Below are 13570 nucleotides of genomic sequence, written 5' to 3' on the forward strand. Positions count from 1 at the left end.
AGTTTGCATATGCATGTTAAGAACATGAAATAGGCTACAAATATTTATAATTGCTACACAAGAGGGATGCTTAAGTGGCTGGTTGTTCACATCCCAGTAAATGTTCCTTTGGCATGTATTAAGCTGTATTATTGAAATGTTTTCTTAGAAGCGTTAACAGTTACCTTACAAAATTCACAGAGGATAATGAAGACTAGAAATGGCAAACGTGCCAGTCAGTCTTTCTCAAAATTCCCTTCCAATTCTTGAAAACTTTGGTAACAAATCCTCAGACAAATTAGTTTTGTATCCAGAAGATAACAAGAACAGGAGTTAACAGCCAACATAGCTTTCTAAAGACAAGTGATCTGGTATGCCAGAGCAACAGGACACAGTGGGAGAATAACGAGTAAAACTTTTAGCAGTATCTAAATGGGATTCTCACCAGCAAACTAGGCAAGCATAGCTGTGATGAAGTTTCAATAAGTAAAAAACTTGTTTGGTATTCATTCTCAGAAAGTAATAACTGTCAGTTCAAATCAAGTGCATCTGAGTGAGGGTTCAAATGTTAGTGTGCTGCTCCTAGTGCACTGTTTTCTTTCATCACTTTGGTCACAAAGTAAGTACACATTAATCCACAAGCAATCTGCAACCGAGAGCGACTAGAAGTAGTAGAAGAAAGGGTTTTTTTAATGTTCTTTAAAATTGACAAAGTACAATGCAGGTAAGAACGATATAAAAAAATGAAATAACTGCACAAATTCAGGACGGGGCTACTGAGCTGTATCATATTTCTGCAAAATAAAGCAAGGGGGGCAATAGTGCCCGACAAACTGAGTCAGCATCATGCTTAGAAAAAGGCTGCCTTAGAAAAAGGCGCAAACAGCAAGCATGTATGTGTAGTATGCATACCTTAAATGCATGAAATCATTCCTGTACTCTACACTGGCACGGCCTAAGCTAAGCCCTACATCTAGTGAGAAGATAGCAAAGGATTTTGCTATCATAACATTGTCCAGATAGAAAAAAAAAGTTGATGGCAAATAATTTGATTCCCAGTAATATTCACAGTTTAGAGGACAACTGAATTTGGTTTTGTGAACTGCAAGTAGGTTTAAATTAAAGACAAATAAGCAAAATTATTTTAAAATAAGTCTAAAGAAGTTACAAAAATTATGCCATTTCTAACATTTCAGATTTTTTTTTAAGTAGTAACAAATAGGCATAGTTGATCTTGGTCTGAAATAGGAAGTTGGACTAGATTGTCTCTAGAATCTCCTTCCAGTCTTGGCCTTTTTTTTTTTTTTTCTCTATTCAGCTCTTTCACATGAACCAGAGTAGGACAAAATTGAGAGCTCAGTCCAGGAGGTCAAATTTGTAAATGCCAAATCTGTATGTGTTTTAAAGGTGACTGCCCATTTTTTGTGTTAAATTTGTAATCTGACTTTTTCCAGGTTTATTATGCTATGACAAGAAACACCCTGCTTTCTTTATAATATACATATCTTCATTTAAATATTTCTCTTAAGCTGGCAGATTGCCTTTTTTCTGCGTCTTAACATAAACTACAAAGGACAGAACACAGCCGCCTTTGTCTGAAAAAGAATAAAAGTGCAAAATGAATCTTCGCTTCCTTTCGCTTCAAACAAAACATGCCCAACACCAGACTTTCAATGAATGAAGGTATGGTGGCTGTCTGTTTTTTTTGTATTTGGAGGATTTTTCCAAATTTCTTGTATCTTACAGAATTTGCAATAGCTGGCTGACATTATAGTTTATTTTTGTCCAAATACTCCTTTCCAATGCAGACCACTAACTACGGAAATTGAGAAGCAGGACTGCTAGTACTCATTCCCATTTCTTGCACTCTGAATTTGGTTCTCCATGTCTCAGTACAGTCCCAAACCCCATCTTCAAAACGGGACAGTATTCCTAGCAAAAGGACCAAATTACAGATCCTGATTTCAAATGGAATTAGTTACAACAAACTAAGATACCCAACAAGATAGCTAAACTTGCTAGGAGAGTAAGGATACTACTTGTCTTCGGAAAATTAGGTTTGAGTTTTGTGATGTGTATTACAATTACTAAGATGCAAATGCATCTAAAAACTACCTGCCCAATTTCTATATGCACTATCCTCTGCGCCATGGCTTTAAGAACAAATACTGCCTGGCATTCACTGCTCTCGGGGGCCGTGAGCCCAGGGGCCCGGCGTGCTACCGGCGCGAGTCACCGTGAGCCGTCGGTACAACACCCAAGTCCCCGTGTGGCGTTGAAGCGACCGCCGCCCTCTGCATTCGCTCCAGGACTGCGCCGGTCACGGCGCGGCGCTCCTCTGAACGTCGCGCCCCGCCGGGGTGCCCCGAGCGCAGCGGCCGCGGACCCGCTGTCCCCCGAGCTGCCGCAGCAAGGGCTACCCAGACAGAGCCTGCGGCGCCCCAGCGCCCCCGGGCCCCGCTGCGGGGCTGCCCCGCTCTCCCTGCGGGCCCGACGGCGTCCCGCGGAGAAAGCGGACTCACACAGCGAAGACGGCGGGGGCCCAGGCCGGGCCGGGCCGGGCCGGCCCCGCCCGACATACTCGCTTTAGCTGGACCGGCCCGGGGAGCAAGGCCGGCCGCTGACATCAGGCGGGCGCCTCCGGCTGATCCCGCCAGCCCTCCGCACCGCCCCTGGCGCGCGCGCAGTCCCTCAAGCAAAGGTTCTTACCGGTAACGCGTGGCATGTACGTCCTTAACTCGTCGAAGACTGACCACACGAAAGTGTTCAACGTATGAATGCCACAACAAGAAAGGTCAGATATTCGATCATGCCGGACGGGGCCATGATTGCCAGACCAAATTAACTGCTCAAGCGTTTGCTTTACTTGCATGTCACTTCCTCTGAACACTAGCAATCTATTCAATAGCACAAAATGCACTATGAAATACTACAATTAAACTATATCACTACAAGCCGGGATCATGTAGTTTCTCTGCACCTTTTTCTAGAGAAATGTTGAAATCACTGCATGGTTTTACTGACCGGGAGAAGCTATGAAAGACATGCACAATTATGGTGGAAAGTGTGGCATTATCGGTTCTTTGCACTGCTCAGTAAGGCTGGTGGCAACCTACACAGTTTAGTCTGCAAAAAAATCTTAGTAATGTTCGATTTTTTGTACCTGTATTTTGTGCTTTGCCTGACCGTTTCAGCTATATTACTTTGATTGTTTTTAGTAATGTGGAAAGATGAAACAAGGAGGTATGGATTCTGGACAGTTTGTATTTAATATTTAATTGATGAAAAATCACCTCAGCTTCAAAGAAGAATTGCCATAAAAGTATGAATTAGTACCTTTCAAAGTCTGATAAACATATTTTTTAATTCCAAAGCTCTGTGTCACTTGACACAGTGAATATATCTGATAATTTCATTGGCCCTTATATTCTAGCTTTGATCAGAGCTGCAGTTTTTCCAAATTGCACAGGAGACGGTATCTTGCCACACGTTCTGTAAGACAAAAATGGGAAGAATAGGAGTATTACTCTGATAAGTCACCCATAGGGTTAAATAAAAGCAAAAATACATGTGGTTTGGTCAAACTACAGAGCCTTAGCCCTCTGTTTCTCTATCTTACAATACATCCTGGAAGTGTCAGCATAAATGACCATTAGGCTCCATTTGTACATAAAAGCATTATCAATGCTGTGTTCTTCTGTTCCTCATAGGGATGACTGTGTTAACCACAGGAGAGACTAAGGCCTGAACAAAGGCTCTTTAGGCACTCACCTATTTTTCTCTGCTTCTTAGAAATGTCACAGCCAAAATGATACTATATTTCACCACTGTCAAAGGCATTATCCCCATTTGGGTACTGCCACAGGTCTCCAATTCCCTGAAGTACTTTGATTCATTTGGAAATTTTTAGCTGGGAAGGACAGGAAGTAATCATTCCAGGCTAAAGGACCGAGGAATCAAAATAGTGTAGATTGTTCTTCCCATGATATTATGAAAATCCTTTTTATACAGTTTTGATCCTACTTTCTAAATCAAGTTTTGTTAAGGTCATTTACCTGTGACTCGCTGTCCTTCAGGATGAGGTAATTCTTTAGTCTGCTTTTTCCATTCGCCTTCTGTGATGTTTGTCAGGACATCTAATATCTGCATTCAGCCCAGTCAGCTTTTGATTTTCATGGGGGTGCCAGCTACTGCTGCAAAGCATGAAAGCAGAAGCTTACACCGTAATTGCTATACATGTCTATTATATGGTTCTAGAGTGTGAATTTACAGGGAAAAGGAAGAAGTTAGTAGGCTGGAAATCCCTCATTTCACTGTCTCATGCAGTGCACACACATAAGGACTCAAGCCTTTTCTACTGCAATTCTACTGTGACCACAGACAGCTCCAACTCGCATTAGAAAGCAACTGAAATACCATCATTCAATGACTTGATGGTACAGCAGAAGAATGCAAATGGATCACATCACCAGAGTTCATGTTTTAATTGTAAAGTCTTCCCCAGAGCTTCTAGTCTCTGTGTTTGGCTATTCTTTTTAAGCTTTCACTCCAGTTTGCATGTCTCCTGTTTCATTTCTCCTTGGCAGAAAGCCAGCTGGAAGAGCATCTCTGCACTGCAGTGAAAGGCTGCAGCTCTGGAAAGCTACCATGTAAAAAATAAGCAGCAAGTATTAAGACTGAATTACCTGAAAACAGAAGGTACTTCTATCAGCTGGTATGAAAATATCTGAAAATCTTTCATCTTCATGTTTTGTTGTCACGTTTTCCCTCCGTGATCTACAATCCTACTTTCATGATAGAATTTAGTGTACGCTGGCATTTATTTGCATGTTTACTGCTTTATTCACATATTTACCTGTTCAGTGCAATCCTCTGAACCAAACTAAATTACTGCTGCTGTGCAACACATGGAAATAAATTAAACTCTTTTGATACACTAATTCTCCCTGTTTACAAGATTTATTTCATAAAGCTCATAGCCAGTGGTGTCACCACAATTTAATCTGAAAAAGACACATTGCATCATTTCCTAATTGATTTGTTGAAAGCTAGAGCACCTTTTAAGATCTTAATTTGAGAAAACTGCATAAGCTAGTAACATCAGCTGTAGAGACAATAATTTTGTATTTTCCTCCCTTTCTGTGATTGTTTTTTTCCTGACTGCTTGCCAAAATGTCGACTATCTGAACTTTCTGAGGTTTCAACTGCAGTCTTGGTGGGTTATGAAAGAACAAAAGAGGACATCTGCCCACCAGGTTCCTAAACTGTAGCTCACCTGTGGAAATCCTGTGGACTGCAGGGGCAGAACTGACACATTTTTAGGAAATGCTGCACATTATTGCTGATTCAGATTTTTCTATCTGAAACTACTTTTTGGTGGTTGTCCCTTGTTCAGCATGTATAAGTCTTATACTTGGGGATTGCTCACCTTTTGCACGTAGAATCACAGGACCACCAAGGTTGGAAGAGACCTGCAAGGTCATCCAGTCAAACCATCCACCCAGCACTACCACCTGTAACTCCTCAACCACATCACCCAGCACCAGCACGACTTCCCTGGGCAACCTGTTCCAATGCCTGGCCACTCTGACTGTGAAAACAATTTTTCTAGTATCTAATCCAGATCTCTTCTGTCTCAGCTTAAGGCCACCTGCATCAAACTGCTTTGGAGCTGTGCCTTGCCAGAACTGTCGGCAGCAAGGACTTGTGCCCAAAGTTGGGGCCTCTCTGGTCAGCCCAGACAGTAAGAACTCCCGCCTACACCATGGCCTGCCAGTACAGCCATGGACAGCTCTCATCAGCTTTGCACTGGCACCTAGCAAGATTCAGATTGTTCTTGTATCTCAGGTATCTGGAATCCAGGAAATCCCATTACTTATCACTGGAGCCATTACACTTGCTTTTAATTGAAGAGAAAGAAGAACCACGAGGATGGCACCTGCTAACTGCCAAGAGATGGAGAAGAGAGAAGGAAGGTGAATGACACTGCCAAGCGCTGGAGTCTTTAGAACTGCTCTCTTCCATGGCTTTATTGTGGGTATTGCAACAACTCAAAACCAGGCATTTAAAAATCTCCGTGGAGTTCTATATCTAAATAACTAAATTCTAAACTAAACTATGAACTAAACGAACACCCGAATTGTTCTTTTAAAGGTCTGTTGTTTGCTCCCGAATGGTTCTTTCAAAGGTCTGAGCCCCGCTCACGGTTTTGGGCATCCGAGCTGGTCGCTGTGCTGCTCTGTCCATCCTGATGGAAGGGACTAAGATCCCGCGTCCCAGCGCCGGCGAGAGCTCCCCGCCAGCCGCCGTCCCGGCACGACCTGCCTAGGGCCAGTAGCCTGGGTGCAGCCGGTCCGGACCCAGAGAGCAGCATGATGCCCGCAGCCGGGGCTGCGCCGGCTCCAGCCGGGCCGTGCTGGGACACGGGACGGGGCGGGGGCGGGGCCGGGGCCGGGGCCGGGGCGAGAAAGCCGGGGCTGGGGCAGAGCTCTGAGGGCGGGCCCATGGGCGCGGCAGTGGCGCGCAGTCCAAGGGCGGTAGTGGCTCGCGGGATGAGGCGGGGCCCTGAGGTGCAGGCCGCACCCTCTCCCCGCAGTAGCGCAGGACCACGTGCCAGCTCGACCAATCAGGGAGGGGCTCAGGGCGCTTTAAGAGCCGCGCGCCAGTGACCGCGCGCTGCAGCAGCGGCCGCGGCGTTGCCATGGAGACAGTGGCAGGCCCGGTCGCTATGGACACGGCGGCGCCGCCGGGCGGCCGGCGGCACGCGCTGCTCGCCGTGATCGGGGAGATCGGGACGGAGCCGGAGCGGGGGGCGCTGCGCGGCGCTCTGGAGCGCGGTGAGAAGTGGGGTCGTGGCGGAGGGTCTGGGGCGAGACGGGCGCGGTCCCTGCCCCTGAGCGCCGTGGGACTGCGCCTCTGCCGCGTCGTCCCTGCCGCCGCCCGGGACGAGGCGGAGCTGCCAGTGCCCTCCCCGCTCTGCGGCACCATCGTCTCGCCGCAGGGCTTCGTCCCACTTCTCCCGGAGAGACGGCGGCGGAGACCCGCGGGCGGTGGCTGCGGGAAGGGTCGAGGCGCTGTTGGGAACGCGGCGCGGAGGCCGAGGTCGAAGCCGTGGGGCCCGGTAGGGGCCCGGGCGGAGGGTGAGGCCGGGCGGGGCTCGGGTCCCCGGCGCAGTGCGGGGCCGGTCTCTGCGGCGCGAGGCGGCATCCGTTTTATTTCTCCCCTGATCATTGCTTTATATCCATTAGTGGCATGCAGTTTTCGAACGTCTTAAAGCTTGAAGACATGTCATGGTTCTCTTTCTCCTCAGTCTTTATTTTATTAGTGGGTTGGTAGATTACATCTTATTTCCATTTTACCGCAAAATTTTGTCTTGTTGGAGGAATTGTCTTGCTGGACTGTTCACTGCGGTGCTAGGGACAGCTGTGAATGGGGTGGGTCTGGTCTGTTGTGGTATAGTCTCCCTATCTACAGAGCAACTGCGTGAGCCAGAGGGAGGACAAGCCGCACAGTGAACTGCTTCAGAAATGACACAATGCAGGATAGGGCTGGCATAAAAATTTTTCTCCTCTATTTTTATTTTAATTTTATTTTATTTTATTTTTATTTAATTTTTATCCATATTTTAGTAACACCTAGAGGCCTTGGCAATGAATTAATATTTGTATATTAGATGCAGTGTTGTTTAAAAGTAAGGGGGAAGGAGGTGGTGAGATGATAGCTCTTCCTTTGTGGCAGTTTCTGATAGTTTCTGACAAAAAGACTAAGGAGAGCTGGTCAGCTAGATCAGGACCTTAAGGGACTCCTTGTTCTAATAAGCAGTTACTATACCTTTGAGAAATAAAGTAACAGCCTTCTGACTTTGCATTCACTCCTTCCCTCAGCCCCCCATTTCCAAGGTAAATGGGTTTGAAATATGCCAGGGATGACAGTCATAACTATTGGCCACACCATGTTATTCAGAGATAATTCTGTGACTGTTTTCTTCTCAACATCAGCAGTACTGAAGAACAGATGGATAGTGCAATTTAAGACATGGGTGGGTGTAAAAATGTCAAATATTGCCCAATTTCTTAATTTCAGCATCTTTTCCAGTTATCTCTGCTGGCAGGCCACTTACCAGCTTCTTCACTAGGATTGTTTCATTCCCTTTTCCAAGACATGGGTTTAGTCAGCGGGGGTAGATCTGATTATGACCATCTGGCCTCTGAAAGACCTTCTTTGAAGGGGTCACTCCTGCTTCCTGCACACCAGGGTGATCATCTTCACTTGGCACTTCAATGAACTAGTGTGCCAACCTACATCCTTATCCATTCTCTGAATCTTTGAAATAGTGACAGATCAGACTGTGAACTAATGAATTTCACTCTGATTCTGCAGTCATATGTCAGTAACCTGGGAATTCCCAGTGGAGAGGAAAAACATGCTTTTTGCAACATAAATTGTAACTGCCACAGTAGAAATAAGTTCTACAGTTGGCCTTCTGACTAGAAACCTGCTGAAATTCTGCCAAATGTAAACACTTATATCATTTGCATGAGAGGGACCCATTTCAGTGGTATTAGTGAGTTACTGACAGTGGAAGTGAATTGCTCAGGGAGTCAGAAACCTGGATTTCAGTCTTTCCTTTTTCACTTACACGAAGAAGGACTTCCAGTAAGTTAGTGTTTTCCCCACTACGAAATGGGAGAATGACCTCTTCTTAAAATGGGCCAAGATGTGCAAACTGGAAGATACTTATGAAAAATGAGAATAGTTAAAATGACAGTAGTCTTGAGATCTGTCAATAGTCAGCATATTAAGATGTTGTAGGCAGCTGTACTCTTGATTCAGGGAGTTCAAGAAATGTAGAAATGATGATTCCCACTTAAGTGTTAGCTGCTGGAGAGAGCTCACATGAGAGTTATGTGAGGGTAGAACAGGCTGCTGAGCAGTGAATACAAAGGATGAAAAAGCTAAGGTTTGTTTTGCATCTGTTCTGTTGGCTGTGGCACCCAGTCTGCACAAAAAAAAACCCCACCACAAACAAAAGAAAACCCCAAAACACAAAAAACCCCCAACCAAACAAGAAATAACAAAATATTCTTTTTCAGTTAATAGATCTCTTGCCCTGACTGATATAAAAATTATGTTTTTCCACACTTCTTTCTATACCTTCGTTCAGAGGAATGCAATAGTGGCTACAGGACATTATGGGAACCTGCCCATTTCCAGGTGCAGAGCTTTGTAGGCAGTGACATTGTGAATCTGTGGGATATTTGAACAACATTTTTCCAAAATGCTGTCTAATAAATACTAGTCTTATTCTTCTGTTCCTGTGTGACTTTTGTCCAATTTTGAAACAATATCTGGAAGACTAGGTCTGGTTTTGGGGAGAAATGCCAAATCTTTTCAGCCAATTACCTCAGCAGGAAACAAAACATTCACAAGGGCATAAGGAATGAGATGGAAAACTGATGAGTCACATGGTCCCTTACCTAGGCTTTTTATGTGCAAAGAGCTTGAATGTTTAGAAGCCCTTACTGAGGTATAGTCTGCATTCTAATGGTAGAGGATTTTAATCAGCAAGGACAATGTTCTGGCTCCTGTGTCATAGAGTGATAAATAGGAATTGTGATAAACTGGGAGAGATTAGAAGTAAACTCAGAGTACCTGTAGGGAAAAATGTTGACTATAGATTGTTGCAAGTATGAGAACGAGTGAGATAATTTTACTCTTCCCTTTCCTTGCTCTGAAAGAGCATGTATTCTTCCTGCATTCTAGAGGATGTAGCAGTACCTCAAATAGCACTTATTGCTGCAGTAGGACACGGTGACCATGACACAGCAGCTAGTCAGCAGGATTTGCCCTGCAGAGTGCCACCTTGTTCCTGTCCAGGTTTTAATGCTCATAAGTACTGCATTAAGGTGCTCTTATACTGGATATTTGTTTAAGAAATTGTGCTCTCTTGGAGTGTAGCCTAGGAAAACATTTTGTCCATTTTCTTACTCCATGTCTTTTTATTACATTTTCGGTTTCATTTGTTTGTATCCGATGTTCGAATTGAAAGGCGCTGTGCTGGTAAGTTCTCTTTTCCCCTCTTTTCCCCCCTTTTCCCCCCTTTTCCCCCCTTTTTCCCCCTTTGCCCTTTTTTTCCCCCTTTGCCCTTTTTTTCCCCCTTTGCCCTTTTTTCCCCCCTTTGCCCTTTTTTCCCCCCTTTGCCCTTTTTTTCCCCCTTTGCCCTTTTTTTCCCCCCTTTGCCCTTTTTTCCCCCTTTGCCCTTTTTTTCCCCCTTTGCCCTTTTTTCCCCCTTTGCCTTTTTCCCCCCTTTGCCTTTTTTCCCCCTTTGCCCTTTTTTTCCCCCTTTGCCCTTTTTTCCCCCTTTGCCCTTTTTTCCCCCTTTGCCCTTTTTTTCCCCCTTTGCCCTTTTTTTCCCCCTTTGCCCTTTTTTTCCCCCTTTGCCCTTTTTTTCCCCTTTTCCCCTTTTCCTCTTTTCATTGTTTCATTATTTCTTTTCATTTCTCCCCTGAAGTTCAGATTATTTACTAAGCATTTTTTGTGCAGTCTGAAGTGCAGACTGTCAGCTGAAAAATGAGCTTTATTACTCTACTGTGTGAGCTGTTACCAGAAAAAGAAACCAAGCACACACGCATTTTAGCTGCTGTAGATTCTACAGGCCTTGAGACTACTGGCCTGTGTGATACAATGATTACTGTGTCTTGGTATGTGTAGAAAGCAGGACCATGTATCCTTAAGGATCCTCTCCCACCAGTGGCCAGCAAAAGCTGTTGTACAACATGGAGAACTAGAACTGTAGTAAATGGGAATGATATATCCATGGAAAATTAACATGCTTCCCTTGAAAGAAAGCAGATAATAGAGGCAATAAAGCTTTGTATTTTATGCAAGAGAGATAAAATGAACTCTCAGTGAAAGAACTCTCAGTGAGGATTCTATTAATAAATACTGGGGCTGAAATTCTTGTATCAGTTATTCTTAGAAGTCTGTGGTATTGGTCTTCAATGTCTGAACTTCAGCAGGCATCAGCACCAGATGCTGGAGTAGGGATTCATGGTAATATCCTGGTTTTGTTCATTATGGCACAGTGTAGAGTCACACCATCTAGGTAAGGCTGCTGCTTACTGGGATGTGAAGATCTGTGATCTGTAGTGTTTGGTGTCCTCCAGAATGTACACCTGCTCACACTGAGGTGTGAAGGTGACTTCCCCAGTATGGCTTCGTGCCACTTACTCTGGGAGCAGAAGCAGCTTCCTGCTGTGATATGAAGGTGATTAACTTGCAAAGATTGTATCGATTAAAGAACAGACTCAAATGGTCTCAATGAGATCAGGGTCTTTGAAGGAGTGATTAGGCAAAGTGAGTTGGAGGAGTGGGGAGCTTTTGTGACTTGGAGGATGCATAGGCATCCTCCAAGAAAGAAAGAGCAAAGAAGCTGATGTCTCTGAGCTGCTCAGTAGCATAACCACACAGTAGCCCATCTTTACTAGTGACCAGTGCTGGAGAGTGCAGATGTAAAACTAACATAATGTATTTGTTTGATTAGGCAGTAGTGTAATTCATTTGGCCTCATCTCTTGTTGGTTTCCCTTGCATGAAGTCCAAGTTGAATGGAGACTTGCTCACTGCATGTCCTTCAGGAAGAAATATTTTATGGAAGGTAAGAGTCGTGCTCATCTGCTTCTGAAGACTTTCTCCATCTTAAGTATGCTCATCTAGAAGAGCATCTCTGGTCCTTGTGTGTCCTGCTCCTTTCTTTTTCTCCACTTCTCTTTCTGGAGTAGATATAATGACAATGACAGCTCACTTTTTTTTTTTCTTTCTTTTTTTTTTTTTAAAACAGGAATCCGTTCCTGGAACATTAATACTCTGTACTGTGATCTGAATCAGCAACTGCGGCTCTTTGTAACCCGACATCTGGCTCAGTTTTCTTCTGAAGTCAAAGGTCAGCTTTTTGGTTCATATACATTAACTTTTAACTCTTATTTTAGGTCTGGAAAAAAACCCCAAACCAACAACAAAGAATAAAGCTGATTGTGATTCAGTTAGTGACTTATTTTCCCAGGATTCCACTGAATGCTGAAGAAAAACAATCTTAACAATATATTGGATGCAATGAATTTACCTTAAAATTACATATCTTATTACTGAGAATAGAGTTGAATACAAATATGTGCTGTTTTAAAACCTATTAAACTAGTTAGAAATTGGAATTTAACTGTCTATCTTCTGTGTTTTATTCAGGTGGCACGATATAGTTTGCTTTGTAAGCTATTTCTTATCTATCTCTTCTTGTTGGGTTTTAAAATGTGCTTTTATACGCACAAAACGTGTTGCAAGTAGTGAGTAAGAATGGCCAAATGACTTTTTGGATTCCTCTTTTTGAAGGCCTAGCTCCCTTTCCTGAGAACGATTAATAGGACCATTATAAAAATGACATTAACCATTAGAAATTGTGCTTGCTTAGCTTGTGAAAAGCTTGAACTCTGTTTATAATACTTTTATGTAATGTATGTTAAGTTACTATAATAAGCACAGATGACAGTGTTGCAAAACCTGGTTTATGTAAGGCCATCTTATAGCTCATTGTATGTTTTGCACTCTTGTCAAAGTTTCTGAATGTATTTTTCCAGTTGGGGAAGCTATTCTCCTAAAGGACAGCTGTGAAAGAAAGTACCTGGACTCTTCTCACTGACTGAGAGGTCTCACCTTCTCTGTGACTTTTTAACATGGGGATGGAAATTCTCCCTCCTTGCAAGACAGTGTGTGCATGTGTATACACTTATAGGATTACAATAATGTCTATGAAACATACAGTTTGAAACACTCAGCAGATTTGTCTCAATTTGAAGCATCTGTAACAGGCCCTATATTATAAATAGACTACAGCACTAGTAAGTTAGCAGGAGTATAACATTTTCCCAAGAATTCTTCTAAGTCAGAGTTGAAATATCTGGATTAATGTTAACAAAATGTATCCCACTCACTTCCTTAGAGTGGTCCCTGAGGAGCAAGGGGTTATGAATGTGCCCTAGCTTGGTTCATGGGGAGCAAAGGATGATGAATGTGTTAGCAGTCTATGAAGAGGTTTCTGTGATAGACCTGGGGAATTGCAAGTCTGTTAACCAACTGTCAGGCCTATTGAGCAAAACAGCAGCAATTACAATAAAAGGCAGGATTAGTGTCTATCTGGGAATAGTCACCATTGGTTCTGCAAACAGAAGTTCTGCTTTTCAAATGTCTTGTAGTTCTTCAAAGAGATCAGCAAACATATTCATGAGTGATTTAGTCTACCAGGAAAAAATGTTTGGGGAATCCAAGTCTATCAAGTCTGTTTAAGGCAAGCCTATAGGCCCCAGAATTAGGGTCCAGGCTTTGGTATGCAGAATTTACTGACAGAAAGATGGATAAACAGAAGTTCTGATATAAACTGTCCGTAGAGACTTGGTCCTGAGCTGAAGGCTTGCAACTTAACACGGTATTAGTCATGCTGCCACTCTTCCTCAGAGCCATCTTTACACACCTGCAGAGTTTCCTGTGGGACTATACATTCCAGCTAGCTCTGCACAGTATCTCTTTGCTCGAGAACATTTTTT

The 13570-nt window shown here is 43.7% G+C and overlaps 1 protein-coding gene and 2 long non-coding RNA genes across 5 annotated transcripts in view; 2 read left to right on the forward strand and 1 right to left on the reverse strand.

Moving 5' to 3' along the window:
* Positions 1–3333: 3333 nt before the first annotated feature.
* On the reverse strand, positions 3334–5623 carry LOC146432458 (uncharacterized). Its single transcript, XR_014854201.1, has 3 exons — positions 5408–5623; positions 4035–4172; positions 3334–3471 (listed from the first exon to the last, which is right to left on the reverse strand). It is a non-coding gene; the product is annotated as an uncharacterized LOC146432458 (long non-coding RNA).
* On the forward strand, positions 4162–5965 carry LOC146432459 (uncharacterized). The gene is made up of 3 exons (XR_014854202.1): positions 4162–4693; positions 5619–5709; positions 5842–5965. It is a non-coding gene; the product is annotated as an uncharacterized LOC146432459 (long non-coding RNA).
* Positions 5966–6657: 692 nt separating this feature from the next.
* Positions 6658–13570, forward strand: part of MAP1A (microtubule associated protein 1A) — a 39900-nt gene continuing 32987 nt past the window's right edge. The window contains exons 1-3 of one of the 3 annotated variants that reach the window (XM_085070087.1): positions 6665–6815; positions 11575–11634; positions 11818–11919. In XM_085070087.1, coding sequence (XP_084926213.1) covers positions 6680–6815; positions 11575–11634; positions 11818–11919 — 298 coding nt within the window. In that variant the 5' untranslated portion in view covers positions 6665–6679. Of the gene's footprint in view, positions 6816–11521; positions 11635–11817; positions 11920–13570 lie in introns of all 3 variants that reach the window. The other 2 variants (XM_085070089.1, XM_085070088.1) reach the window with 2 other exon arrangements.

This window comes from Lichenostomus cassidix, chromosome 10 (genome assembly GCF_008360975.1).
Source record: "Lichenostomus cassidix isolate B80296 chromosome 10, HeHo_3.0, whole genome shotgun sequence".
Classification (NCBI taxonomy): domain Eukaryota; kingdom Metazoa; phylum Chordata; class Aves; order Passeriformes; family Meliphagidae; genus Lichenostomus; species Lichenostomus cassidix.